We start from the raw sequence: 27,251 nt of genomic DNA on the forward strand, positions 1-27,251 counted from the left end.
CTCTCACTGACTTAGTGCGGGCTCAGAGAGGAGGTCTGATTCTCAGCCCAAGCCCTGGACTTTCTCCTCTCCACACCCATCCCGCTTGTCCTATCTACCCCTACCCAGATTCATTCAAACCCAGCCCAAATGACCCCAGAGCCCACCCTCTTAATCATTACAGTCCGTAGCTGGACCGGGAAGCAAAGGAGGAGTCCAAAGGCAGGAAACCCAGTCCTGCCTTTGCTGGTAGTCTAGGCGTGAGCTGATGGAACGGGAAACTCAAATCAGACACAGGGCCAGCAGGCATCAGTATACACTCAAGGAAACCACTGAGACCCAGAGAGGACAGAGGGGAAGGGGGTGGAGGGAGAAGATGTGAGGGAACATGAAAGAAGAAACAAGACCTTTTGACTGACTGCAAGACGGGATGGGGAAAAAGAAGGAGTGCCAGCCCCTCGAAGCCTCTCACAGATGACAGAAGGGAAGGTGTTTTTAATTTCTGTGTTACCACTTCCAGCTTAAAGGAAAATCGTTTCTACCTCCACTCTACTGACAGGAGAATTCAAATCTCTCAAACATATGCTTCATTACTCTGATATCAGGTACTGCAACTCAGTGAGACAGAAAGAGGAGGAGGAACATATGTTTTCAGAAGGTAAACAAATCCCAGCGGGGGAGTGGTGGGGAGTAATCACTTGAGGCAAAAGTGGTATTTTTCCTGGAAGCTTCTAGAGGGCAGGGACAATGTCCTCTAATTTGCTTTGTTGGGCCCACTAGTGAGAAGGTGGGCAGGAGCATGGCAGCTAGAGGGGGTGAGTTCAGAGCCCTATTGAATCAAGGGGACCAGGGGGGGGTAAAAAGTTAATCTGCATAATCTCCTCACCTCACGTTGGCCCTAGAACAGTCTCTGGCCGCACACTGAGTCATTTTCCTAAGCTCTTTTTATTAAACAGTTTTCAGCCTAATGACTGACTTTTCTAAATCAATAGAGGGCACAGTAAAGGTTTACAACTCCCCCAGCCTCTGGCTCCGTGAAAGCCACAGAATTTTGAAACTGAATAGAATCCAAAAGTTCTTAGTTTAAAACCAAAATGACTTTAAACGCCCAGTTTCCAATTGTTTTTCCAATAGCACTAATAAAGAATCACATCTTTTTTAAACTTTGTAACCAAAATATCTCTTTGAGTCAGTGCCATAAAAGGACACTAATTAAAGCCAGCATCTTCTGGGCTCTGATGAGAAATTCACCCTTTTATAATGGGATTACTAGAGCTTTGCCTTCCAGATGAGTGGTTTGATTAATAATTTACATTTTTGAGGATCTATAACCTCACTCACGGTCATGGTTTGCGTTCCTAAAATTCTTCTATTCAGTTTAATGTTATCACAGTTAGCCCTGGCAAATGAATTACGTTCTGATTAGACATCAGTGTAATTATTCTCTCCCATAGGTCATTTTCAACCAAGAAAGGGTTGTGACAGAATGGCCGGTGGCCCGAGTCGGGGACTCGGTGGGGCTCGGCCCGGCACAGAGCGGGAGCACGAGCAGGAGAACTGTCAGCCTAGTCAAGGGGAAACATTGCGAAATGGAGAAAAATGGCTCGGTGCTCCCTTAAAACCCCCCACAACATTATAAAAACTAAATTAACAAATGATTGAATCTCAAAAACATGTTTATCAACATCCAAGCAATTATTTAGTCACATATTAACTGTGAAAGAAAAAAGCTTTGCTTGAATAATGTCCCTAAACAGTTATTTCAAGCAGAAGTGACTGGAGAAATTGCTCTGAGTTGATGGAAAAGGGTGTCCTAACCAAGGTCAATTTTATTTAGTGGGAGTGGGAGAGACAGGGATCTGACAGAAAGAAAAAAAAAATATAAGAACTGCCAGGAGCAGATGGAAATGGAAAACACGGGAGGAGAGAAGCAGCAGCACAGAAACACTGTCGCCAACCCCCCCACCATGTGGAGACATCTTTTTCATCTCCCCTCTAGAAAGCAGGTACCAGAAAGTCCTCCAACACTGGGTGAAGATCCACGTGACATCTCTAAACTCTGACTCCCATTTTCCTTCTCGCTGCCATGATATCGTGGCGCAGACGGTGCAATTAAGAAGACGGCCTGGGAAAAGTGCTTATGGCCTGAACACCACAAACCCTTCCTGATCCAGCCGCTTGTTTGTGTGTAAAACACAGCAGATAGGGGCCAGAAGAGAAGAGGCCATTTCAAACAGCACAGCTTCACATCTGAGAATGCACAGAATAGACCCCTTTTCCAAAGGCTACTTTACCTAAGGGCTCCCTCACCTGTGCGCTAAAGCTGTAAGGTGGCCAAAATAGGTGAGTGACATCATGACCCCCAGCTTTATCTAGGCTAACGTCTGGAACGGTGACGCACCATTCATCTGCCACCACCTGGGATAGAGCAGTCCACTTAAGTGAGCTGGCGAGACAATAATGCATGTATACGCTGCTTTACGGTTTTCAAGGTACTTTCACATACATTGCGTCGCCCCTATGAGGTGAAGCAGGATTGTAATTATGATCCCCCATCTTGCAGGTAAGAAAACTGAGGCTAAGAGACTCGAAATAACCACCTAAGGGCATAAAGCTTCCAAAAACAGAATTAGAATTAGAATTTAGATGTCTGGACTCCAAGCCCAGTGCTCCTTCCATTGCCTTTCAGCCCCTCGATATATTTTTTTAGCCACTTAAAATGGAAAATGTGGAGGGGAAAAAAAAACAGGGAAAATAATTGGATCTTTATTGATTCGCAATGGACATCAGTTGTCGGGCCTACTATGATACAGGGGCTACTGAGGCGGGTAGGATATACCCCTCTCCTGAATGCCCTCCGGACTGCCACGTTCAGTGAGCTCGTGAGCCTACTTTTATGTCTTCCACCCTTACCGTCACTCGTAACTTCTTCCTGCTCGTATGTACCCCCCTCTGGCAATCTTCTATAACCCTTCCATTTAACTGCTTATCTACCACTGGCTAGAAAGCTAGAAAATCAAGCTTGTAAAGACCACGCATCAACAGCAGTGGGCACTGAACGGTGACCCGAGGAGCTTTCGGCTACCTAGACAGGAGATCCATGGTGTTTTAGGAACACACAGATGTTTTCTGCTTGACCACGATGTCTACCCTCTGGTGAGGCCCGTTCAAGTTGTGGGTTACGCAACTTCCAGAAAAGCTGAAGAGTCTGGTCTCACTCAAAGTCAGTGGCACCTTGGGGAAGACTGGAATCATCCAACATACAGAAAACACCCAGGCATATACCCCCAAGTACTTCCTGATAGCACGCATTGGAAGGTTATAAGGAAATTCTGCCAAGAAAACCAAACTCCAGGCTTGAAGGTGTAGCCGTGGTGGAGATAGGATGAAAAATTCAGAATTCTATCCTGGTGTTCTTCCCAAGGACCACAAATCCTACAACTTCTTGTTGTTGTTGTTTTAAGTTTATTTATTTGTTTTGAGAGAGGGGGAGAGTCCAAGTGGGGCAGGAGCAGAAAGAGAGGAAGAAAGAGAGAATCCCAAGCAGGCTCTGTACTGCCAGCACAGAACCCGACGCGGGGCTTGATCCCACGAACCGTGAGATCGTGACCTGAGCCGATATCAAGAGTCAGACACTTAACGGACTGAGCCACCCTGGCGCCCCACCCCCCCCACAACTTCTTAATTTTGTTTCATGTCCAGCATACTAAGAACAAGTTTCCTCATCTGTAAAATGGAGATAATTACAGTAGGGACCCCAGAGGGCCGCGGGGAAAATTACATGAGAGGATTATGTCAAAGTAAGCATCATATAGTAGACACTTAATAAATTGCCACTATTATTATTATCGTCGTAATTATTATTAGGTAAGGGAGAACAAAAAGAGAAAAGAAAATCTTTTAGTGGAGTTTTTCAAAAAGAATTAATTAAGCAGAAACAAAAAACGATTCTGCTGCCCCGTTTTACTAAGCACATCCAAGTAAATTAAATTTAGGAAACGAGGCAATGCAAAGATTGAAAATAAAGAACAACTTTTGTTTTAACGCTTCAATCATTATCAAAACAACATTAGCAAGAGAGCACTCCAACCACTGTAGCAAAGGGCCCCAGGCTCATTTATGAGGGCAAAGGCTTCTTGCAAACGAAGACATAAAATCCACATCAAGGCAGTAAGGATTGCTCGTGGAACTGTGCACATATTTGCAGAAAGCGCTCACAGCTTTAATACCCCCAATGTGGACTAGCGAAGGAATCCTAAAGAGATTGTGGATCTAGGCCAGTATCAAGATGAGTTTTCTTCAACTTCATATGGTGGAGAAAATAGCTTGCGTCAAATTTCATATGAGTGAAGTATTAGAGCAATGATCTGGTCTGCCGGAATCTTGGGGACAGAGTACATTTTAAGGAAAAAACAACTGTGCCCTCCCCTTTTAAATTAATTAGAATAGTAAGTAATTGTAAGGAAAAACAGGCCGCTCTCTTCTTCTTAGCAATCCATAATGCATCATCTTGCGGCAGTCCCTGATTTTAGTCTTGTGCTTCCCAATGTTTCCTATAGAAAGAATTTGGGGGTAATGTTTCCAGAAACATGGCATCATTGCCTTGAGGTCTGGCACCATGGTTTCTTTTTTATCATGGGGTTTATGTTCTCTAACTGTGAAGCAGGGAAAGAATAAGAGAAGAGAATGAAACAAGATAAAAAGTTGAAATAACGTATGTGTGTGTGTGTGTGTGTGTGTGTGTCAGAGACAGAGAAAGAATACAACTAGTAGGTGCTGCCCCCACTTTCCACTTTCCAGCCTCTGTTCACATGACTAGTGTTCATCCTCCATGCTAAGCCAATCAAAGTCGGGTCAGAACCTCCTTTCTTCCTAGTCTTGTGCTGCTCCAGGGCTAGAAAACACAATATGTAAAATGCAGGACTGGACGGAGATAGGGAAGCTGACACCCAAGGCCCTCAGATGGACAGCCACTTCCGCCAGCTAATGGTTGTATGATAACATCTGGTGACCTGGTTATCCTGAGAATGAAACAAATCGTACTCTGTTCTGAGAAGCACCTTGGCACCCCAAAGAGGAAGATTCAGCTCTCTGTTTCAACCCAATTCTCATGTCCCATCACTTCTTATCACCCCACTTTCAGCCGGCAGATCAGCTCCAAAACCAATCTAAGAAGTACATGAATGGTACATGTATTTTTAAAATCTGTTTAAATTATTCATTCTTTCGCCAAATTGTTAGTCTCAACAAACTCTTCATAAGAGTCTGACTGCATAAATAAGTTAACAAATACCTCACGCTTATATACTGTACTTCATATAATCAACCCGACATCCCCTGAGGCTTTGACCCTAGAAACTATTATGAATGTATGCTTTATTAGCTAATTTGAATAATTTTCTTAGCTAATTCTAAAAACTTCCTTGTAATACACAAAATAAGCTAAAATCAACCCACCTTACAATTCAGAGGTTACTCCTTATCCAGGCGCCATAAATCTAACACTTTGGAATGTCAAGTAGTCAGAAGTGCTATTTTTTAAAAATTTTTTAATGTTTATTCATTTTTGAGAGAGAGAGAGAGAGAGACAGCATGAGTACGAGAGGGGCAGAGAGAGAGGGAGACACAGGATCCGATGCAGGCTCCAGGCTCTGAGCTGTCAGCACAGGGCCCGACACGGGGCTCAAACTCACGGACTGCGAGATCATGACCTGAGCTGAAGTTGGACGCTTAACCGACTGAGCCACCCAGGCGCCCCAGAAGTGTTATTTTTCTATCTGACCCCGATTCCCTGTAGAGCAAGAAAAAGGCACTGATTCCATGTGCCTAAGGAAAGATAGAAGAAAGCTCTAATATCTGTGAGTAATTTCCCCTCCCAGGAGGCAGCATACTGAGGTGCTTAAAAGTATGGACTGTAAGAGCCAGGTCGCCTAGGTTCAAATCCTGCTTTCACCATTTATTAGTTGTGTGTCCTTGGGCAAGTTACTTAACCATGATGTGCCTTGGGTTTTTACCCATTAAATGGGAATGCTGACAGTGATACTTACTTCTTAGGGTTATTGTGAAGACTGAATGAGTTAATACACATAACGCACTTACAAGAGTACCTCGAATGTGCTGCTAAGTGCTTAGTATCTCTATGACCACCGTTGTCACCGTCGTCCCTAGCTGGGTCTTTGAATCAGTGGCAGTACTCTCCATCCTGCCGTGACAGTCCTACAAGTTAGCCAGGAGAAGTGGGATTCCTGACCTGTTGCGGCGATGCCACATCAGCTTCCTTTACAGCCACACGCAAGTGTAGCGACAACTGAGACTCACAAAGAAAGAAAAGGTAACCATTCACACAAATGAGAAAATGTATGGCCTTCAAACCAAGCTCCCCATCTCTATGGAAATGGCCCCAGTGGTCAGAAGGAGTTCAGGCATGTTCCACAAATATCTAAGCCACTCCTGAAGAAAACTGGTACTCACGTAAACTTTTTTTGTTTTGTGTTTTAAACAAGTCTTAAGTGCTCTTAGAGAGAAGATCTCATTTACTCTTTCTGTGGAGACTTACAGCCTTTGCATACAGGTAAACAGAATGTCCTTGGACAATGATTTTTTTAGAATACCTGCCTTCCCAAAGAGTGAAACGCAGCTTCTCTAAAAACTGTGGTTTTCCTTAAACAGAATCTCTCACTGGGAGGTTCTTATATCGAACATTAATGCTCGAATGGTGATTTACAAATTACACTTAGCATTTGAAAGCCCAGTGCCCAAAGAATGATGCCATTGAGCAGCACATCTAAGACGATCCCCAGAACTCACCTTGGAAAACCGCAGCATTCTGAATAATTAAGAACTTGAGCTCCATACTTGCAGACTGAAGCAGCTGTTCGATGTTCAAGCGTGCCGTTAGTTGGTATTTTTCTTCCATCTTTCTTGAGCAGCATGTTGGGCCCTTGGGGAGACATACTTGCAGATCTGATCCTGAAACAAACAAGTTTTTCATGTTTCAGTAAGCAGAATGTCAGACATACACGCGCGCGCACACACACACACGTGCGTGGCAAACAAGGCCAAAGAATGCATTTTTTTTAAATACAGGAAAATCTTGATTTTTCAAAATTAGTGTTTATCTTAACTGATCCCTGCTTTCTCCTCATTATCCTTATGACTGAGTCTTTTTGAATAACCGTTAGAATTAATTGCCTAGGTTTGACTCATAAATTCTGCATAAACTAATTTACAGCACCAAGTATACGTCATTGAACACCGATATTTAATTTGTCCGTTAAAAGATTAATCTTCACCCCTACAATTTCTTTTTCTTGATTATAATTTATGAATGAGAGCACAACCAAGAAGCAATTTTCAAAATTCCAGTTATGATTTCCTAATGAAATGTATGTCTGCCAACCCAATGTTGCTTTTGGGGATAAATGATTAAAACATCAATATCCTATCAAAGCTTTACTGTTGTTGTTTTAACTGAAGGTCTGGGGTAAGATTCAGAGACAAAATATCCAGAGGACGATATTCACATTGAGACAATCATCAAACTCCCCTACAACTACAACATTCTCGCTCTGTTCAAACGCTGACCTCTGAAATCCTGAGCTACTTCATTTATGATGAACAATGCTTTTTTATTTTTGCAGCTCCGTAAAAATTTGCCAAATGAATCATCTCCTCGCTTATTCTAAAATGAGGGAACTGGAACCTCTTCTTAGTCCTCGTCCAACGTGATCTTTCGCAGCTTCCCTCACAGTTGACCAATATCTCCTTCTTGAAACGTTCTCCTCCTACATTGTTTTAGTGAACCTATCCACCCCCGCCCACCCCGCCCCCCCCCTCACAGGCACCTACTGCTATGGCCACTCTTATCTGTCTTTTCCTGCCTCCTCTTCTTCTGCCTGTCACTTTAATGTCACTGACCCTCCCCCTCTTTCTACGTCTCCCCCACGCATGATCTCATCTATACCCATGTGACTGCTGAACTCCCTAACCCAGCCCTCACCGTTCTCCTGAGTTCCAAAACCCCACTGAACTTTGTGTATCCCATACACACACACACACACACACACACACACACACACACACACACACAGTGAAGTTGTGGTAAGTACTACAGACAAAACAGAATTAAGCAAGGGAAAACAAACTGTGGTATATACATACAGTGGAATACTACCGAGCCATAAAAAGGAATAAACTACACATATGTGCTACCGCATGGGTGAACCCCAGCAACATTATGCCAAGTGATAGAAGCCACATCAAAAAATTACATACTCTATGCTTCCATTTATACAAAAGTCTACAAAATGCAAATTAATCTATAGTGACACAAAGCAGTTCAGTGGCTGTTGGGGAAGGGATAGAGGGCAGGGACAGGGCAGGAGGGAGGAAATTTGGGGGAGTGATGGATACATTCATAATTCTGATTGCAGTGATTATCGCATGGCTACGTACATGTGTCGAAATTATGCCCTTAAAATGTGTGTGGTTTGTTGTATGTCAATTATACCTCAATAAAGCTGTTAATTTTTTTTAATGTTTAAAAACCAAAGTAAGGGAGCTAGGGAAGGTGGCAGATGCAGGGACAATTCTATTTATACAGGGTAGTTAGGGAAGGCTTCTTTCGTAAGGTAACATTTGAGGAGACGTGAAGGAAACGAAGGAGGGTCCCCTGATTTTATATACTCCACCAATACTAGCAAATATTAGGGCTCGATGAATAGTAAATCCAATCTCCTTCCTCTTCTGCAACTCCCACTGTACTCCAACTCTCCCTTCCATCAGCGTTTGTTGAGATCCTTCTGTGGTGGCCACGAAAATGTGCATCTCAGATCCCCTACTGCATGGAGTGTAACCGACAAATGGTCCCAACAGCCACACTCTGAATTCACCACCATGTTGTACCCCGGCAGTAATCCCTAGGGGCTGCTCCCAGCCAATGACTGAGCACAACAAAGATGCTAAGCCCTGTGAGACACAGCACTCTGCTGACAGGGGTTTGGGCTCGAGGACTCCCCACTGACCTTGACAAAACTTTCTTCAAACTGCACTGCAGCTGGGGCACCGGGGTGCTTCAGTCGGTTAAGCGTCTGACTCTTGATGTCGGCTCAGGTCATGATCTCACGGTTCATGAGTTCGAGCCCCCACATCAGGCTCTGTGCTGACAGAGTGGAGCCTGCTTGGGATTCTGTCTCCCTCTCTCTCTACCCCTCGCCTGCTTGCTCCCTACCCCTCTCTCTCAAAAATAAATAAACATTTGAAACAAATCTTTAAAAAAAAAAAACTGTACTGCAATCAAAGATTCTTCCCACTCTCCCTTCCTTCTTTCCCTCCTTCCTCAGCTGGGTCGGCCCCGCACCACAGTCCTGCTCAATTTCCTACTGGCATCTGCTTCTCAGAGGACTCAATCTAACTCATCTTCTATGTGCCGAGCACCGTGCTACATGGGAGAGGTACCGCTTTGAACAAGAGAGACATGGTCCTTACCCCAAAGAGCTTACTATCTAAAGGGATCAGCAGAGATATATACACAGAAACATTTAAGGCAGCTTTGCAACAACTGAGGTTTTAAAAAACGGAGCGGGGTGGGGGGTGGTATGCAGTAAGAGACAAGTTAGTCCTCAGTGAGCAGAAAATTTATTTTTATTACATCGTATTTCCCTAGGAATTCCAGTTAATCATGACCTTAACGTACGTGTCCAAGTTTTATTTTCTTAATTTAGGAATGAAATTCATCAAGTTTTGCCTCACATGACATCACTGTTGGGAGTCCAGGGTATTGACTCCAAGCTCTCCCCTTCCCCTTCGTCAAGGGAGCTGCTGACAAAGGTAGTAAATGGAGAGCACGGATAATACATATCACCAAACCGAATCCCGCACTGCAATTTATAGCACTGGATGGAAAGGTGATATTTAATGTGTCAAAATACAATTTGGGGTCTGGAGACACAGAGTTCAGATTTATCTCCTATAAATGTCAATCTCATATACAAGCCTTAAGCTGATTTTAAATACGATCTAAGCTTAAAGGCTTTATGATTGTCTTCTGAAAAAGAAAACAGAGCTAGTTCTAGCTCACTGTATTCTTTCTACATGAGGTTACAAAACATAAGGCTATTCTAGGAGTAGAAATTGATGCAGTTTACTGGACCACGAAGGGAAAGAGTCCCCTTCGGGAAGAGTGGCTAAACCAACCTTGCTTAAATCTAGTGTAGCAAGTATTTTCCATATACCAAGTTCCTGTCCACTTATCAGTGCTTTATTTGCTTCCTTGGTAAACTGATGCCTAAGTCATATGTGTTTAAAATATCTGATTTGATGGCGCACCTGGGTGGCTCTGTCAGTTAAGCACCTGACTCTTGATTTCAGCTCAGGTCATGATCTCATGGTCATTGGGATCAAGCCCCCCCCCCCCCCCCCCCCCCCCCCCCCCCGTCAAGGCTCCACACTGTCAGCACCTGTGATTCTCTCTCCCCGCCCCCCCACTCTCTGCCCCTCCCTTCTTCCCTCTCCCTCATTCACACAAAATAAATAAATAAACTTTAAAAAAAATAAAATATCTGGGGCGCCTGGGTGGCGCAGTCGGTTAAGCGTCCGACTTCAGCCAGGTCACGATCTCACGGCTCGTGAGTTCGAGCCCCGTGTTGGGCTCTGTGCCGGCAGCTCGGAGCCTGGAGCCTGCTTCGGATTCTGTGTCTCCCTCTCTCTCTGCCCCTAACCCACTCGCACTCTGTCTCTGTCTCTCTCAAAAATAAATAAACATTAAAACAATAAATAAATAAAAATAAAATATCTGCATTTGAATACATTCATAAAATTGAATGTCATACATAAACTCCTTCGTGTTTCTGAATTTCCACTGGTGATGACTTCCAGTTTTCAGGAGCAGCAGTGTTTATTTGGCAGGGCAGCTGTTAACACTGCTCCTACTTCCACCAGCTCTAGCTGGTTAGTGGGAATCATAAAATAACGAGGCTCAAATCTTTCCTCTGTGAAACGCTGTGAGCTGCTTAGATCTTAGAAGGTAACAAATTACCACTTGGTGGACCTACCGAAACCCAGGACCGCCTCTCTGAATTACCACGACACCAGTTTTGTTTGCCTTTGCTATGTGATCATTCATAAAGTAACGCAGAGCTTGAATACTGTATCCCTTCCCTGGGTTGGTCAAGTCTTATCATTGTAAAAACTCCCACTACCTCAAGAATTAGTTGAGCAGAAAATCTTGAAAGGAATAAAACGTCAAATGAGTATTTAGGGGAAAAACATGTCAGACATCATAAAGAAAGGTGTAGGTTATATCCAAATATAAGGCATGTACACATAGCAATATTTATCCTCCCTCCCAGTTATCATTGCCTGGTTAATCAATAAGCCAATACAACTGATCTGGGGGCTAAGCGTTAGCTACATATTTGGGGAAATAAAACACCTATAAAACTAACAAAACCAGGAAGGAGTGAAATATACGCCAAAGGGAAAAACATTCTAAGTAAATTTCATGTAACTCACAGGCCAGCTTAAAATAAGCTCTAGCACAAGAGAACATAAGGAACAAAGCGAGCCAGGAGAGCTAGACATGCCTACAAGAAATGACAATAATGAAATATAACCATTTCAGTGCATGAACAGGTGCATGAAAGAAGCAAAACCGGAACATCAAAACTGAAAGTAGAGAAAGCACTGAAAGAGGAATCCTCATCAACAAAACAATTACTCTGGAAACCAAATCTCAAGTGGGATGAATAAAAAGTAACCAAGGGCAAATAAGTAAGGAGGTACACCGTGGGTACATGGAGAACTGATAGGTACTTGAATAAATCAAAGCGGAAAGGCCAATTCAAGAAATAAGATGCAACGTACAGAAGGCACAGTAAGTAGCAAAGCATGCTCTAAGAATGTCTGCAACGAAAGAAGGTTAAAGGGAAATAACTCCTTTATTAGATGGAAAGGAAAAATAATTGTTGGCCATACTCATCAAAGAGGTGCTCACAATTTTTTATCTAAAAGTGGAATTTAGCAGGGAAATGGGAATAGAGACAAGCAATATAGCCTGGGATGGAGATAAGGAAAAGGCTTAGCAATTGACTATTCAAATGAGCTCGAAAGGTTGAAGTCTTCGGAGCTTTAATAACTTGCATTTCCAGGTGCTAAAAAAAAAAAAAATTAACTGAAGTCATTACAGGGCTGCTAGTTCCCACTTATTCTGGAGGATTAAAAAGTACCTTCATACTATAATCTCCTCTCCTAGATTTTTCATTCCTGAAGAGCAGAGAGTGACACCCATCTCCTTGGGATGCCCTGTCGATCCCATTCAGCCTTCGGCACATCGTGTTGAATTAATGAGGGTACAGATCAAGAACACAGGTAAAAACAACAACAACAACAACAACTCTGTGTCTCTCTGATCTACAACGAGAGTGGAGACAGATGACCCTGAAAATTTTACATCTCTGTGCTTAATGTTGCTCTTGGAAAAAATACTTGCAGATACCACAAAAATCAACTTCCAACTTGAAGATACACAAACACGTGTCTCACTTGAAGGAACTATGAAGTAATTCATTTCTAATTATTTTGAGGCAATGTCTTGCTTGCACACTGGGTCTGGTTCTGGATCCTACAACTGAAAGGGGATATTTGGGTTATGGTAGCTCTCCTCTGGAGGATGAGTCACATGTGTATCCAAGTTGGGCGCCCTTACCGGCTGCTTCCCCTCCCAGAGTCCATGATACAGGTGGACCACAGAAGGCTCTTTCTTTCCTGATGTGTTCTTGTGTCCGGGATGTCTTCGGCTTGGCTACCCGTGGCCTTGCTTTCTTGACCTCCATCACTGGGGCCCAGTTCTTGCTCTTTTTCGGCTCCATTCAAGGAGTTGACATTTCAGACTGCCCCTGGTCTCCCTTGGCCACCTCCCCTGAACTGGGACTTCAGTCCCCCTTTGCCCTGCAGTCATAGGCTCACACACGCACTCAGAGACCCCATTCCAGGCCTGAGCCCTGTCCCTAATTGGAAGAGGACAGTGAACAGTGTGTATGAATCTGTCTAAATGTGTCTGTTCTATCAGCTTTTACTCCAAGTCAGTAAGTATTAATGGCCCGGGGGTGAGCATCGTGGTAGGCACTAGTGGACAGGAAAGAGCAGATGCCATACGGCCCCCTGGTCAAGTTGCTTAAAATTTACTCCTAACCCCACCAGTTGCTAGCTGTACAAGAAGCAAGGGTGGGTTATTTAAATTCCACATGCCTCTTTGTCCCTATGTCTAAAATGGGATTACCAATAGCACTTACCTTACAGAGTTATTGCAAAGATTGAGTGAGATTGCGCAGGTAAAGCTCTTAGCCTCCTTGGCACAATATGTGTTAAGTAAAATTAAAATAAACAAATACAAAACTCACACTAAGAGACCAGATTTTCACACAAAAATAGCTAGACAACAGTAAAAGTTGGTACATGGTTAGGTGACAAAATATGCAGTATTATTCTTCTGAAGTGATGGAAATAGTCTCTGTTTTAATTGGGGCAGTGGTTACATGGTTATATACATTTGTAAAAACTCATTAAATCCTTCACTCAAATCGGGTGTATTTTATTGTTTGTAAATTATCTCAATTAAGTTGATTTTTGAAATATGTGCTATTGACAACATTTGCTTGATAAGTGAATGCTCACCAGAGGCTCTAGGGGCCAAAGGAAATTTCCAGGAGAGGTGGGGTTTGAGCTAGATGGGAAGGATTTGGAGAGGCCAATGGGTAAAATGGGTTTGGCCCCAGCAGTGTAGCAGGGCAAGACTAATTTGCCTGAAGAGAAGCTGGAATCTGGGGCATAGCTAGATTATCAGGTCAGAATGTGAAGGACCTTGAATGCAGACAAAAGCCTGTGGGCTTGACCCCACAGACAATAAAGGACCGCTATTGGTTCTCAAGCAAAAGCTTAAACAGGCGACGAGTGCTGCGTAGGAAGATGAGCCTTATGGCCTGAAATTGGGAATGGACTAAATAACCCCTCAAGGTCACTTCCAGCCCGCCAATTCTCTAATTACCTGTGTTGTGTTCTACATGTTGGTTATTTTACTAGACTGCAATTTTACTCATGACTATAAATTGTCAAAAATCGCATTAGAAAACACATTAGAGAACAGACGTAATATTCACGTAGACCTTGATCCTTATGCTTTCCTAAGAACAGATAAAACATATTCAAACAGCAACAGAAGAGGAGGAATCGTCAGGGCTCAGTAACAATGAAAATTGAAATCTTTTCCATATATACATATATATATGACGATTTGACACATTTCATTGCCAAGGTCTGCTTTATGAACGGCGGATTATTATTTTCTTTGCTAACAAAGGTACACTGTGCTAAAAATAGTGATGTAATATCATCATTAAAGTAATATTAAGCAGAAGAATGAATGATATCCCGGTTGCTTCCTGACTTGTAGGGAAAGTGAGAGATGCCTATTAAAATTATCCAAAGGATTAAGTGCAGGTTACTCTACTAATGAACCAAAAAAACATATCAGACTCTTTCAAAAGGTATTTTTTTAAACAGAGGACAAGTCAATTTGCCATCCAAAAATATTAACTAATTTCCTTAGCATATAATAGTGACTTGCTATTAGAACGGTGCCTTTTCCCCTAATTAATCATTATCTAAATCAAATCTTACACGCTCATTAATTTCTCACTAATCAAGATAGGAATACAGATGAAAGAAATGACTGCATTTGAAACCAGTGGGGAAAGTGACGATTGCTGGTGGAAGAAATCATCTTAGGGAACCCAGCTGAAGGTTACCCTTCTGTTATTTTGCCTGAAAGAACATGACCTTGCAGAGGGCGCACCTGGGTATCTCGAGCTCAGACTTTAAATCAAAGATCGTGCCTGGGGCCACCACAGACCCTGCCTCTGTAAAAGGCAGGCCAAAATGTCGCTACCACACTGGCGTACTGGGAGTTTAAAGCAACCCTGGAGAGAAGCCATTCTCTAAGCCTGAGAATTAACGAATGAATTACCTTTATCTCTACTGCCAACCGTCAATTAACTGCATATTATTTCATGCCCGGTAAAGGTTGAATCCCTAGACGACTACGCTCTCCCACGAACAGGTTCTTTCTGGACCACATTCCCAACCAGCAGTCAACATGTGCTCTGGGAATACAAATTCGCTGATTACACTCGGCCTGCCAAACTAGTGAACAATTTGTTCCTCCAGCATTTACTGAATGTCTACTTTGTGCCAGGGACTAGGCCCAACCCGAGGAGTATGATGATGAACAGGACACAGTCCCTGTCCAGCAAGTGGACTTCCAAACCAACTAGAAACCTCTAGGGATGGACCCCTCACTCCCCCTCAGCCCCTGTAGCCAAAGGCCGCTAAATCCCACCGGTTCCACTTTGTAAACGTCCCTCGTTACTCCCCTCTTCCCACCTTTTCCCCGTCACCTCACCTCTCTTCACTTGGACAGCCAATAAGAGCCTCCACCACCGGCCTTCCCGCCTCTACACCCGAGCCCCAGACAGATAACCGCTCAAGTACATCTCTGATCACATCATTCTCCTTCTTAAAAACCCTTCAAGAAAATGGAGCAAGGGCACAGCAGTGTGAAAACGGGTTAAGTGAGCCGTGGAGGACGGCCGGGGCCGGATGAAAAGGAGTCAATTATATCTCAGCAAAGCTGGGGAAGAAAGTTAAAAAGATAAACACTTCTCACTCTAACTTGCATCATGGTTGCATTTGCCTGGCTCATCTCTGCCAGACTTAGGTTCCTGGACGGAAAGACTCCTGACAGAGTCTTCTTTGTATCTCACGGGGCCTGCTGAGGTTTGGGCCTGATGCGCTCCCCTTTGACTTGGAACCAAGGCCAGAACTTCAAGAGAGTTCAGTTTTAAATGTTTACTTATTTTTTGAGAGCGAGAGAGAGAGGGAGAGGCAGAGAGAAGAGGGGGACAGAGGATCCGAAGCAGACTCTGTACGGTCAGCAGAGAGCCCGACGCGGGGCTCGAACCCACAAGACGTGAGATCATGACCTGAGCCAAAGTAAGACGCTCAACCGACTGAGCCACCCCAGGCGCCCCAAGAGAGTTCATTTTTAAAGGAACTAGATGAGATTAATTGATGTTACTAGAGCAACTTTTAGAAGAGCAGTATTCCAGGGGAAATGAATGAAGAGTCCTTAGAGCCCAAAATAAAGATCTCTCTCCCTCTCCCTCCCTCCCTCCCTCTCTCTCTCTCTCTCTCTCTCTCTCTCACACACACACACACACACACATTCTTTAGACACGGGGAAGAAAAAACTGAAATAAAATAAAATTGGGTTGCAGAACAATGCCAGTTGGGATAAAAAATCTTTTAGTAGTTTAGAATTTTGCCAGAGGGACTAAACTAAGGCAATTCTCCTGTCTCCCTGAGTCACTCCTTCACTAATTGTTATTCTACTCAGATAAGTAGCTGAGATCTCATCTTTCAGGAGATGTATAATTTTTATTTTTCAGATACAATCTTCAAATATGCAGACCTGAAGTGTAGCTGAGAATTTCAACACCCTAGGCTCCATCTAAGCACTAAGCCCTTTCCCCTGTGTATGAAATCACACAGGGGGTAGGGAGAGCCCTTCCCTACCAAAACTAAAATGTTCTTACCTGCTCTGCTACCAAATCAGCTGTGTGACTTAATCAAATACCTCCTCGAATCCAGGCCTGAACCAGATGACCCCTAAGGTAATTTCAGATCTGAGAGTCTAAGTTCCCCAGCTATAGATCAAGCGATAGCCACTGAGCCCATTCTAGACTGGGCATTGGGAGGACACAAAAAAAAAAAAGCAAAGGACCTGCTTCTGCCCTTCTAGGAAGGTGTATCAACAGCACTCGGCTATACGTGAACATGGATATGGGGCCAAGGCAAAGGCCAACAACTCAGCCTTACAGCACTTCACTCCGTGTAATAACCACATTCCCTTTATACATACTCCTTTGTCTCCAGACCCTAACTAATGGCAGAGAGCTTCCTGGTGGGATGGCACACAGTGGCAAAGGAAGACATGTGAAATCAGACAGACCACAGGGTGAACCTCACTTAACAGCCATGTGATCTTAGGTAAGTTACTTAATCTCTGAGCCTCAGCTCCCTTATCTATAAAATAGGGACAATAACACCTACTTCTCAACATGGCTGAGGATTAAATTAAACTTATTTCATGTGTCCCAAACCCATGGCTCCATTTCCAGCCTCCCTGTTTTGTTCATGCTATTTCTGTCCCTGGAGTGCTCTTCCCCTAGCTTCAGCTATTAAAACTTTCTCATCCATAAAGTATCTCTTTCATAATGTTGGTCTTCCCTGCCCCAGCTACCCTCCCCACCAAATAAACCCCAAGAGCCGTCAACTAGGAATTTTCAGCACTCTTTGTACCTCTAATACTGCATTTTTATAGCTATTGGTATACTTTTCTTATTCCTGCGATTAAATTGGAAGTTTCTGTAGGCAGGAACTATATCTTGGCCATCTTCCCTAACATGGCATAGTGCCAGGTATATAGGACATACTCCATAAATGCTTGTTGAAGGGAGCGCCTGGGTGGCTCAGCCGGTTGGGCATCCGGTGTCGGCTCAGGTCATGATCTCACAGTGTGTGAGTTCGAGCCCCTCGTCGGGCTCTGTGCCGACAGCTCAGAGCCTGGAGCCTGTTTCGGATTCTGTGTCTCCCTCTCTCTCTGCCCCTCCCCTGTTCATGCTCTGTCTCTGTCTCAAGAATAAAACAACATTAAAAAAAATTTTTTTAATAAAAAATAAATGCTTGTTGAAGGAATGAACAAATACTCAGCACGGAACTCCTGCTTCCTGAACAGAGTAAGCTCCTCTCGTCTTGAAGCACCGAAGCATAAACTGGGTAGCAGTATCAGAGACCCCACAGAAGGGACTCTTGCACTAGGTAGCAGACTCGACCTGTTGGCCTCTAACATACCTTTCACTGTGTTTCCAAGAAGGCCATCCTCTAACTCGCTGATCTCTTTACACACCAAAGTCGTCACCTGCCATTAATGTTAGAACTGGTCCTTTCGTCATAAGCAAGTGTGACAGCATTTCTTCAGGGAATGTCTCACCTGTGACAACCACGTATTTACCACTCTGCATGCAAGTTGTCCCTAAAACTCTGTATGCCCGAACCTAAGACAGCCGTCTTTTGCTTCCCAGCTATTTCTGGCTTCCAAAACTCCCTGCAGCTGACATTTCAACAAACCACAAAGACTAGGTGGAAAGCTAAAGCAGGTTGAAAGCATACCATCACCTACAAAAAGGTTCTTCAGGCGGGCAATGAGCAACAGTTGCCTTCCCGTAGCTAAAGGGTTTAGAAACCACATATTCTTTAAGGGAAAACCAATTCAACAGGAGTCATGAGTCAAGACATAAATGCTAAGCTGAATAACGGGGTATCCTGGTGCACCTGGGCGACTCAGGTGGTCGAGCATCCGACTCTCAATTTCACTGCAGGTCATGATCTCATGGTTTGTGGGTTCAAGCCCCGCATCAGGATCTGCACTGACACCTGAGCCTGCTTGGGATCCTCTCTCTCTGCCCCTCCCCTGCTCACGCATGCCCCCACATGCCCGCTCGCACTCTCTCTCTCTCTCAAATCAGTAAAGTTAAAAAAACATGTGTGGTATCCTATTCCCTTTGAGGGCTCTTCTTTTCTAAAAAAGATTTATTTTGGGGCCACTGGGTGGCTCGGTTGGTTAAGTGTCCGACTTCAGCTCAGGTCATGATCTCACGGTTTGTGAGTTCGAGCCCCACGTCGGGCTCGGTGCTCTCAGCTCAGAGCCTGGGGCCTGCTTCGGATTCTGTGTCTCCCTCTCTTTCTGCCTCGCCCCCTGCTCGCACACAGGTGTGCTCTGAATGAATGAGTGACTTTATTTTTAAGCAATCTCTACAGCTAATGTGGGGCTCAAACTCACAACCCTGAGATCAAGAGTCAGAAGCTCCACCAACTGAGCCAGCCATTTAGAAAACAAGTTAAACAGCAGTTCCTTGGGCAGCCGACTTCGGCTCAGGTCACGATCTCGCGGTCCGGGAGTTCGAGCCCCGCGTCAGGCTCTGGGCTGATGGCTCGGAGCCCGGAGCCTGCTTCCGATTCTGTGTCTCCCTCTCTCTCTGCCCCTCCCCCGTTCATGCTCTGTCTCTCTCTGTCTCAAACATAAATAAAAAACATCAAAAAAAAAATTTAAAAAAAAAAAAAAAAAAAAAAACAGCAGTTCCTACCCACATCCCTCTCAGGAAACACACTGAATGTTTACAACCAACTTTCAGCTTCCCTGGAGTAAGTTCTCCTTAGAGTGGACATCTCTGATGTATTGGTGTGGTTAAAGAGGCCCAGAAAGCTCTCCTTCTGTAGTGGGGTGAATGGTGTCCCCCAAAATGATATGCCCATGTCCTAAGCCCTGGAACCTGTGAACATGACCTTATTTGGAAAAACGATCTTGCAGATGTAATTAAATTAACGATGTCAAGATGATGTCATCCTGGATTAATCAGGTAGGCCCTAAATCCGATGACAAGTGTCCTTACAAGAGACACACAGAGAGGGACACGGAGAAGAGAAGGCCGTGTGAAGACAGAGGCAGAGACTGGAGCAATGTAGCCCACAAGCCAGGGAAGGCCTGGAGCCACCGGAAGCTTGGAAGGAAGAGGCAAGGAAGGATCCTCCCGTAGAGCCTGTGGAGGGAACGTGGCCCTGCTGACACCTTGATTTTGAACTTCTGGCCTCCAGAACTGCAAGAGACTAAATTTCAGTTGTTTTAAGCCACCAAATTTGAGGTGATCCGTTATGGCAGCCCTAGGAAACTAATACCTGCCCCCCTCCTTCTACCCCACCTACAAGTATCTGCCTGGCAATATCTAAATGTTTCATCACGGGTGAGTTAGTACTCTGGTTAGGCAATTTCCTCAGGTGTTGTCTCCGAGTGCAGCACTCCTTGAGTAATCTCCTTATACCTCAAGGCTAAAGAGTTTACTTGGGATTTTCGTCCAGCACGGGAAAGAAGAGAACGGGGAGGCAGCCCAAACCATGCGGGTAGGGGTGAGGGGAAATGTCCAAAAGGAAGGAAAGATGTTTTTAAAAGCTAAAAGAGGAGCACCTCGGTGGCTCGGTCGGTTGAGCGTCCAACTCTTTATTTCAGCTCCGTCGTGATCCCAGGGTCACGGGATCAATCCCCACATTGGGCTTGCACTGAGCATGCAGCATGCTTAAGATTCTCTGTCTCTGCCCCTCTCCCCCACTCGTGCTTTATCTCTAAAAAGAGAGAGAGAGGAGACAGAGAGAGAGAGAGAGAGAGAGAGAGAACCAAACCAAATTTTATCTGGGGTCAGCCCTGAGAAAGTCATACAGACAGAGCCCAAATGTTACTTTAACAACAGCAGCCCCATATTATAAGAAAAAAGAAGCCTTACAGAAGTGAAAAAAATCCTAATACCGCCTCAGTCCTTGGCCCGTATTTCAGAAAGTCTGTTTTCTTATGCTTAACAAACTAAGTATATTTTGGATACATGAAGAAATGTTTTCAAGCTATTAGCAATCAGGTAGTCACAAACAGAGCCAGGCAACAAAGGAAGATGCCTATCGTTCTTGGCCTCCAGCCCAACCTTGAATATGGTAAGAGTCTCTCTCCACATTACACCTGTCCTAGTCTTCGGCACTTCTAGAGATGCTGCTTAACCAGCTCCCAAGCAAATCTCTCCGATGCCCAATTGCCCTTACTGTTAAGATGCTTCTCCCAGCTCTAATGGCTAACCTAAATTTCAGTTTCAAGCCATTGCACCTTGTAATTACATTCTCAGCCACTGTAAATAATCTGTGCCCTCTATTTTATCGTTCCCCTTTCCTGACGATAGGAACCTGTGGGAAAGGGAGTCGGTTGCCTTGTTAGCACAACATACACACCGCGCCTAAGCAAAACGCAACCAGAGGAAAATCAAACACTCGCTCTTGATCCCCGAGTGAGGAGCAACGTGATTGATCTTTTCCTTTTTCCTATCCTTCAGCCGATCTCAGCGTCTACACTGACATGCTCTAGTGCTGTGGCATTTATGCCATCTTGGGGAATAGCTGTGTAAATGCTCCGCTAATTTTATACATCTTCGACACACTGCTGTGTTACAACTTGAGTATCTGAAGGACTGGGAAGGACAGAGTTCCCTCCCCCTCCCCCCATCCGCACGTAATAGGAATCAAAATCCTCACTAATTGGCCCTCCTCCTGCACGTCACCGAAGTCTAGACTTGGTGGCAACCCCTTTCTGTGGAAGAGATTTAATGAAGGAGAAAGTGCATGGGAGGGTGTTGGCAAGCAAACCATTGCAGAACAGCTGTAAGAAGCCTGGAGACACGACGAGTTTTGGGGAAGCTGAGATAGAAAGCTAAAGGGTATGGTTCCTCTCGCGCTCTCTCTCTCTCACTCAACACACGTTGGCGAGTCCACCTTACCCTGAGCCAAGCGTTTCCCAAAATGGAGGAAAAGCTAACTTGTGAATGCGACACATAAAAAACGTTTTTTTAATGTTTATTTTTGAGGGGGAGAGAGCGAGAGACACAGAGCGTGGGCTGGGGAGGAGCGGAGAGAGAGGAAGACACAGAATCTCGAGCGGGCTCCAGGCTCCGAGCTGTCAGCACAGGGCCCGATGCGGGGCTCGAACCCACACACCGTGAGAGGATGCCCTGAACCGAAGTCGGATGCTTCACTGACTGAGCCACCCAGGGGCCCCGGCACATAAAGGACTTTTCAGTGCGGCTCAGGAGTGACTTGTTTCCTCATTGCTTTCTTCGGTAGCCATGAAAAACAAAAATAAATTGCCCAAACAGGTGATTTGGGAATTTCTCTTCCATTCCCACGATTTCACCGAAAAACCCTCAAACTGTTAATAGTCACTTCCTTCTTCTGTCAAGCAGGGGGTGATGCGGACACAGAGCTCCCCGGAGCCCAGCGTGGGCTCCAAGAGGGGGCGCTACGAGGGCTCCACTTCACGCTAAACGAACCAAACCCGGAGCCGGGGTCTCCCTGTGGGCGCCAGTCTTGTATGACCCGCCTTCAGAAAACCACCAGCTCTCGAGACCACAGCACTTTGGTTCAGGAACATCTGCCTCATTTAATTTAGTCTTTTTTTTTTTTTTTTGGAGGTCCAATAAGAGAGAAATTGTGACACGGGAACCATGGGGCCGGTGAGGTCCCGCACCGTGCCGACCTTGCATGTCTGAGCAGTGCTGGGTTCAAGGCAGCTGACGCTACAGTCAGCCGGGGCCCCGATGGAAACAGGTTGATGCAATCGCTGAGGCAGTTCAACCCATAGAAGATGACCTTCACTGAACAGGAAAATCAAACGCCCGTGACCCCAGGCTGCTGAGCTGCCTCAGGACACGGAATTCCCACAGATTCACGCCACAGCTCCCCGTTCCCATGCCCTCCTTCCTCCCCTCAACAGATCTGGAGACCCCTCCGTGCGTGGTCCTCATCGGTCTACACGTCTGGCGCCCCCACCATGACTAAATTATTTGACTTTGGATCCCCAGCATCCCACACATACTGAGTTCTCAAAACTGGTTTGGGGAGTCATTCCCCAAGATGCTGAGCCCTTCGAAAGAGTAGTGATTGGAAACACGGCCCTGGGACCAGACTGAGTTTAATTCGTGTCAGAAAATATTTGACCTCTGCCAAGTCGCTAAACCTCTCCAAGCCTCAGTTTCCTCGTCTGTAAAATGGGGGAGATAATGATACCCACCTGGTAGTGCTGTGGCGAAGATTAAATGGGATGTTGCCCATAAAGGCTTAGCACAGCGCCCGGCTCAATAAATGTTAACGATTATTAGCACCGCCCCCACCACAGGTGCTCAATAAAAACTTGCTGAATTGAAGTCACACCAGTGGGAATGACTAGCAGATGTGAAGGCAGCCTGGGCTATTTTTGTTTTTTTTAGCTTTTTCCCACCTCACTCCGCCCCAGATGACCTGTGAGATTTTTTTTTTTTTTTTTGATCAAAAGGATCGAATAGGAGATAGTTAGGCTCCACTTTTGCTGATCTTCAGTTTTTCATTCAGGGCAGAAAACCAAGCCTGGCAAAGTCAGGCAGATGATTTTCTGAGAAATATGACAAGGCTATTAAAAACTCTAAATGAAAGTTGTGTAATGAGCATGAATCTGAATACATTTAAATTCCCTCTAGATTCAGTCATTCCAGCGACACCCATATATACGTGTGTGCGCGCGCGCGCTTTGGCAAACGTGAGGAGACCAAGGCCCTAAAAGATAGCAGGATTTCTTCAAGGGTGGGGGTGGGGAGGGGACGCACAATTGTCATGAAAATTAACCCCTGAAAATGCACAGGATTTTATTACCAAATGGATGCCTGAGGAGATTACTAGATTTTTAGGGTCTTTACTATCAAGAGAGCAACCTGCATGCCTGAAATAATTAAGAAGAGACTCAATTATCTAGTAAACTGAAATTTCAAACCACCCTGCTTACCTAAATGAGAAAAGCTGCTTAGACTAAAGCGTCATTACTTCTATTTAGACAAGCCTTAGCAAAGATATACAAGGAGCTCAAGAATGGGACCCCACATTCTTCCCTAAGCCACAACAATGCCTGTTTATGTAAATAGGATTTTCAATAACAGGACGGAATCTGAAAAAAATGTTTTCATTATTGTCTCTGACAAAATGCAAATGCAGAAGATGAAAGTCAAGGGGCTTTCACTATAATGGGCACTGAATACCCTAAAATATTTATTCTCTGTGAGTCTGAGCCTGGATTCCAAGTGGTTCTCAGAAACAGGCAAGGACTCTTTCTCCTTAAAACGTCTGACTACGATATGAGAAGGCACAAAGCTGTCTCTGACTCCCATGGCAAGTTGAGTGCATATTTATTCAAAAACTCGGTTTAAAGAGAAATAAAAGTAGGAGTAAATAGCTATTTACGTTTATTTGGCAGCCCCTTCCAAACTCCGGGCCAAAATATAAATACCCTTGCCTCCATCATCACCATCTGACAATCAAAACACCCCCGCATGACCATAATAACCTCCAGGCGCAAACTAAAAGCTCATTAAAGCCTATATGAAGGCTATTTATAGAAGAACTAAACAAAGAAGGAACGAACTATTAGCAAAATTAATTAGAGTGTTCATACTTTTGACAACTATTACTATTTGGTTGAACTCAAGTGTCCAGCTCCTTCACTGACAGGCATTGATAACCACAGCGATACCACATATCCAGAGTTTTAAACTGAGCCTATAGTTTTTTGGTTTAAGAACTGAGGTTTTGACCTATACTCTGTATATCAGCCTTCCTGTTGCTGTTTAGGCAGCTGATAAGAGGCAGAAATCCTTCTTGCTCATTAGGCCATTAGCTGCTGTGAAGCAAAGGGCTGGGGCTGGGGAGGGGGGGGGGGTTCAGTGGCCCAGAGGAATGTGCCGGACTCCACATATAAAGCCAGCCCCGATTTGGGGTTAAGAATTTAACCTTAAAAGGCTGACAAGTCATAAATTTGCCTGAGGTTCATATATATGTGTGACTTTCACAGTTTATATTTCCTAGCCAGGACTCAAAGTCAAAACATGCCCCTGATTAATGAATGGTACTAATTGTTATTCCTGACTTGAGAACATTAGTCTTTATCCAAAATATTTTCTTTAAAAACACACAATCTCATACCTAAAACTCTCTGGCTTAGGGGAGTTTGGATAACCAGTTAGAAAAAAAATAGGAAGAGGAGTCTAATGTTATCTGTTCCTTGGTGCTACCATTTTGGTAGTCAAGATGGACTCGCACGCTTCCATTTCATTGTGTCTATCAAGCAAAGTGCAAAGGAATGTCCTCCAAATCCAAACATGTGAGATAAAGCAACCATCTGTGACCCTACACAAAAACTGAGCAGGGGCGGGGGCAGGGATGGGGGTGGGAGGGCTGAGGTATCCTCAAGCACATTTTGTCTAACTTATCTTGTTAAATATTTATACGTAGGTGTATAACCTAACAGCCTTGGCCAAGCCCGGAAGAGATAATAGATAGAGGCCAAACAAAAGATTCCCATAAGTGTTAAGACAAAGCCAAAATTCCAAGGAATAGTCCAATCGGAATATGCTCTTTAACCTGAAGTCAAACTTGAAACTAGGACCATAAAATCCTGCAAGTGGCACCGTGCCCTGAAACGTGATAACTTCATCAGGGAAAAGCAAGCTACATTTGGTTAGCCTACAAGCTACGTGTCAATTCCACCCCACATTAGCAGTGTTTCAAAGGGGCTCCCTGATCTTTGGAAAAAGGAAAGGCAGTTCAGTGGAAGAAAAGAGATTTCTAAGAACAAAGATGCAATTTGCATTCATTGAGAATTATGACAAAGTGAGAGAGAATGTAAACTACATAGCAATGATCTGAGATACTCCAGTCAGTTATATTTAGCCTTGTGCTATCTGTACAACACACACACACACACACACACACACACACACACAACTCTTTTAAATACTCAGAGTTCTTAGAAAGTGGAATGTAAATTCATTGGTGCATATTTTAGAGCTCTGTCTTTCCAAACTAAGGAATCAAATTTCGAAATATCCCGAGAGAAGTCACCAGGTACCCAAACCAAATATGCGGACAGAAATGGAAAGGCTGTTTTCTCTCCAGAATCACTGAGGGCAAGCGGATGTGGAGGAGGCAGAGGAACGTGCGGGAAGAGAGAGAGGAGAAAAGGAAATCAGGAGCTATAGGAAAAGGAAATACAACTTAAAAGTAAAATAGGAAAATATAAAACATTCCACTCATCCAATTTTTTTAGAGAACAAGAAACACAAAACCATTCAATAAATATAACAAACCATAAAACACCTTCTGTTCTAAATTATAACCGGTTGAGAGAGAGTGTGAGGGTAGAAGGGAGGAAGACGAAAAGGGAAGATGTGGGGAGCAGTCCGGCAGATGATGAAGGGGGGTGCTCAGTAGCTCTGAAGCTATTCCGAGCCCCAGAAGGGCAGCGATGGGTGTGCGCAGAACATCCACTGTTCCCCTTAGCTACGGGTGTCTCGGTAACTTGGGCTACTTCTTAACACTACTCCATGAAATAAGTGGTGATGGGCTTTTGGGGACTTTCACCCAGAACTGTCGGTTGGCAATACATCTCATTGCCACTAGGACCTAGCCTGAAAATAAAACTGGATATCCCTGCGGGGTGGAGGAAGACTGCATGATTGCGTAAGTGCTGGTTTCAACTCCTTCAAGCTTTGTGAATGAGGCAACCTTACTCTCTCAAAGAACAAAGAAAGGCAATCTGACAGCTTTTGAAGGCCAAAAGAACCTTCAGGCAACGTTATTAAATTGACCCACAGCACTGAAGTTTCAAAGGCAAGAAATGACTTAGGTTTTAGAAATTAACACTTGTATAAAACCTTCAGAATCCCGTGGGGGAAAATAAACCTTTATTTCAGAAGCAAACTTTGAAGTTTGAAAACAAAGCAGAAAATCAGTTTCTGAAAACAGAAGGGACTATTTGAAACACTGGGCACAGTTCTTCCATGGCTCTCTGAATCGCTTCAAAAGTTCCAGTCTGGCTGCTGGGCATGGCCAGAGAAGGTACAGCCCAGAAAGCCAGTAAAAAAGAAAGTGGGAGACCATCAGGTCCCTAGGGTAAGAGCATAATGGTCTCCGAAGATATTTGCCTCTGGCCACATTAAATTAAGCCAAGGAGTAGACAAGAGGTCCTAACCCTCTGGGAGAGCAAAGATTGTTTTCCAAAGCAGTCACAAAGTTATCAGCTGCTGAGCAGAGATCATACAGGCTCAATCCAGCCCCTTCATTCTACCCCTCCTCCCTCCTTCTCCCCCCACTGTCTCTGTCTCTCTCTCTCTCTCTCTCTCTCTCTTCTCCCCCCCCACTCTCTCTTTCTCTCCTTCCTCTTCCTCCCTCCCCACATAAATTTCTTGTGTTTAGGGTCTCGGAGGCCACATGAATGAATGAATGGGGAAGCCAGCACAAATGCAAGAAATCAAAAGAACATTGATCTATTATGTGCAAAACCCTCCCTTAACTCCTGCAAGGTTCTTGCCCTGAAGGAGCTTACACTTGCGAGCAGCCCTTCTCCAGCTTTAACGTGCATCCAGATCACCTGGGGATCTTGTTTAAAAATACAGATGTGGTTCAGCAGGTCTGGGATGGGGCCTGAGGTTCTGCATTTCTTACAAGCTCTCAGATGATGCCGATGCCACTGGTGCATGGGCCACACTTTAAGGAGG

The 27,251-nt window shown here is 44.5% G+C and overlaps 1 protein-coding gene across 1 annotated transcript in view; it reads right to left on the reverse strand.

Annotated features, from left to right (window-relative positions):
* Nucleotides 1-27,251, reverse strand: part of GPC3 (glypican 3) — a 430,661-nt gene that overhangs the window by 390,327 nt on the left and 13,083 nt on the right. The window contains exon 2 of the mRNA XM_030306119.2: nucleotides 6,787-6,948. Within this exon, the coding sequence (XP_030161979.1) occupies nucleotides 6,787-6,948 (162 nt within the window). The remainder of the gene's footprint in view (nucleotides 1-6,786; nucleotides 6,949-27,251) is intronic.

Source organism: Lynx canadensis, chromosome X (genome assembly GCF_007474595.2).
Source record: "Lynx canadensis isolate LIC74 chromosome X, mLynCan4.pri.v2, whole genome shotgun sequence".
Classification (NCBI taxonomy): Eukaryota; Metazoa; Chordata; class Mammalia; order Carnivora; family Felidae; genus Lynx; species Lynx canadensis.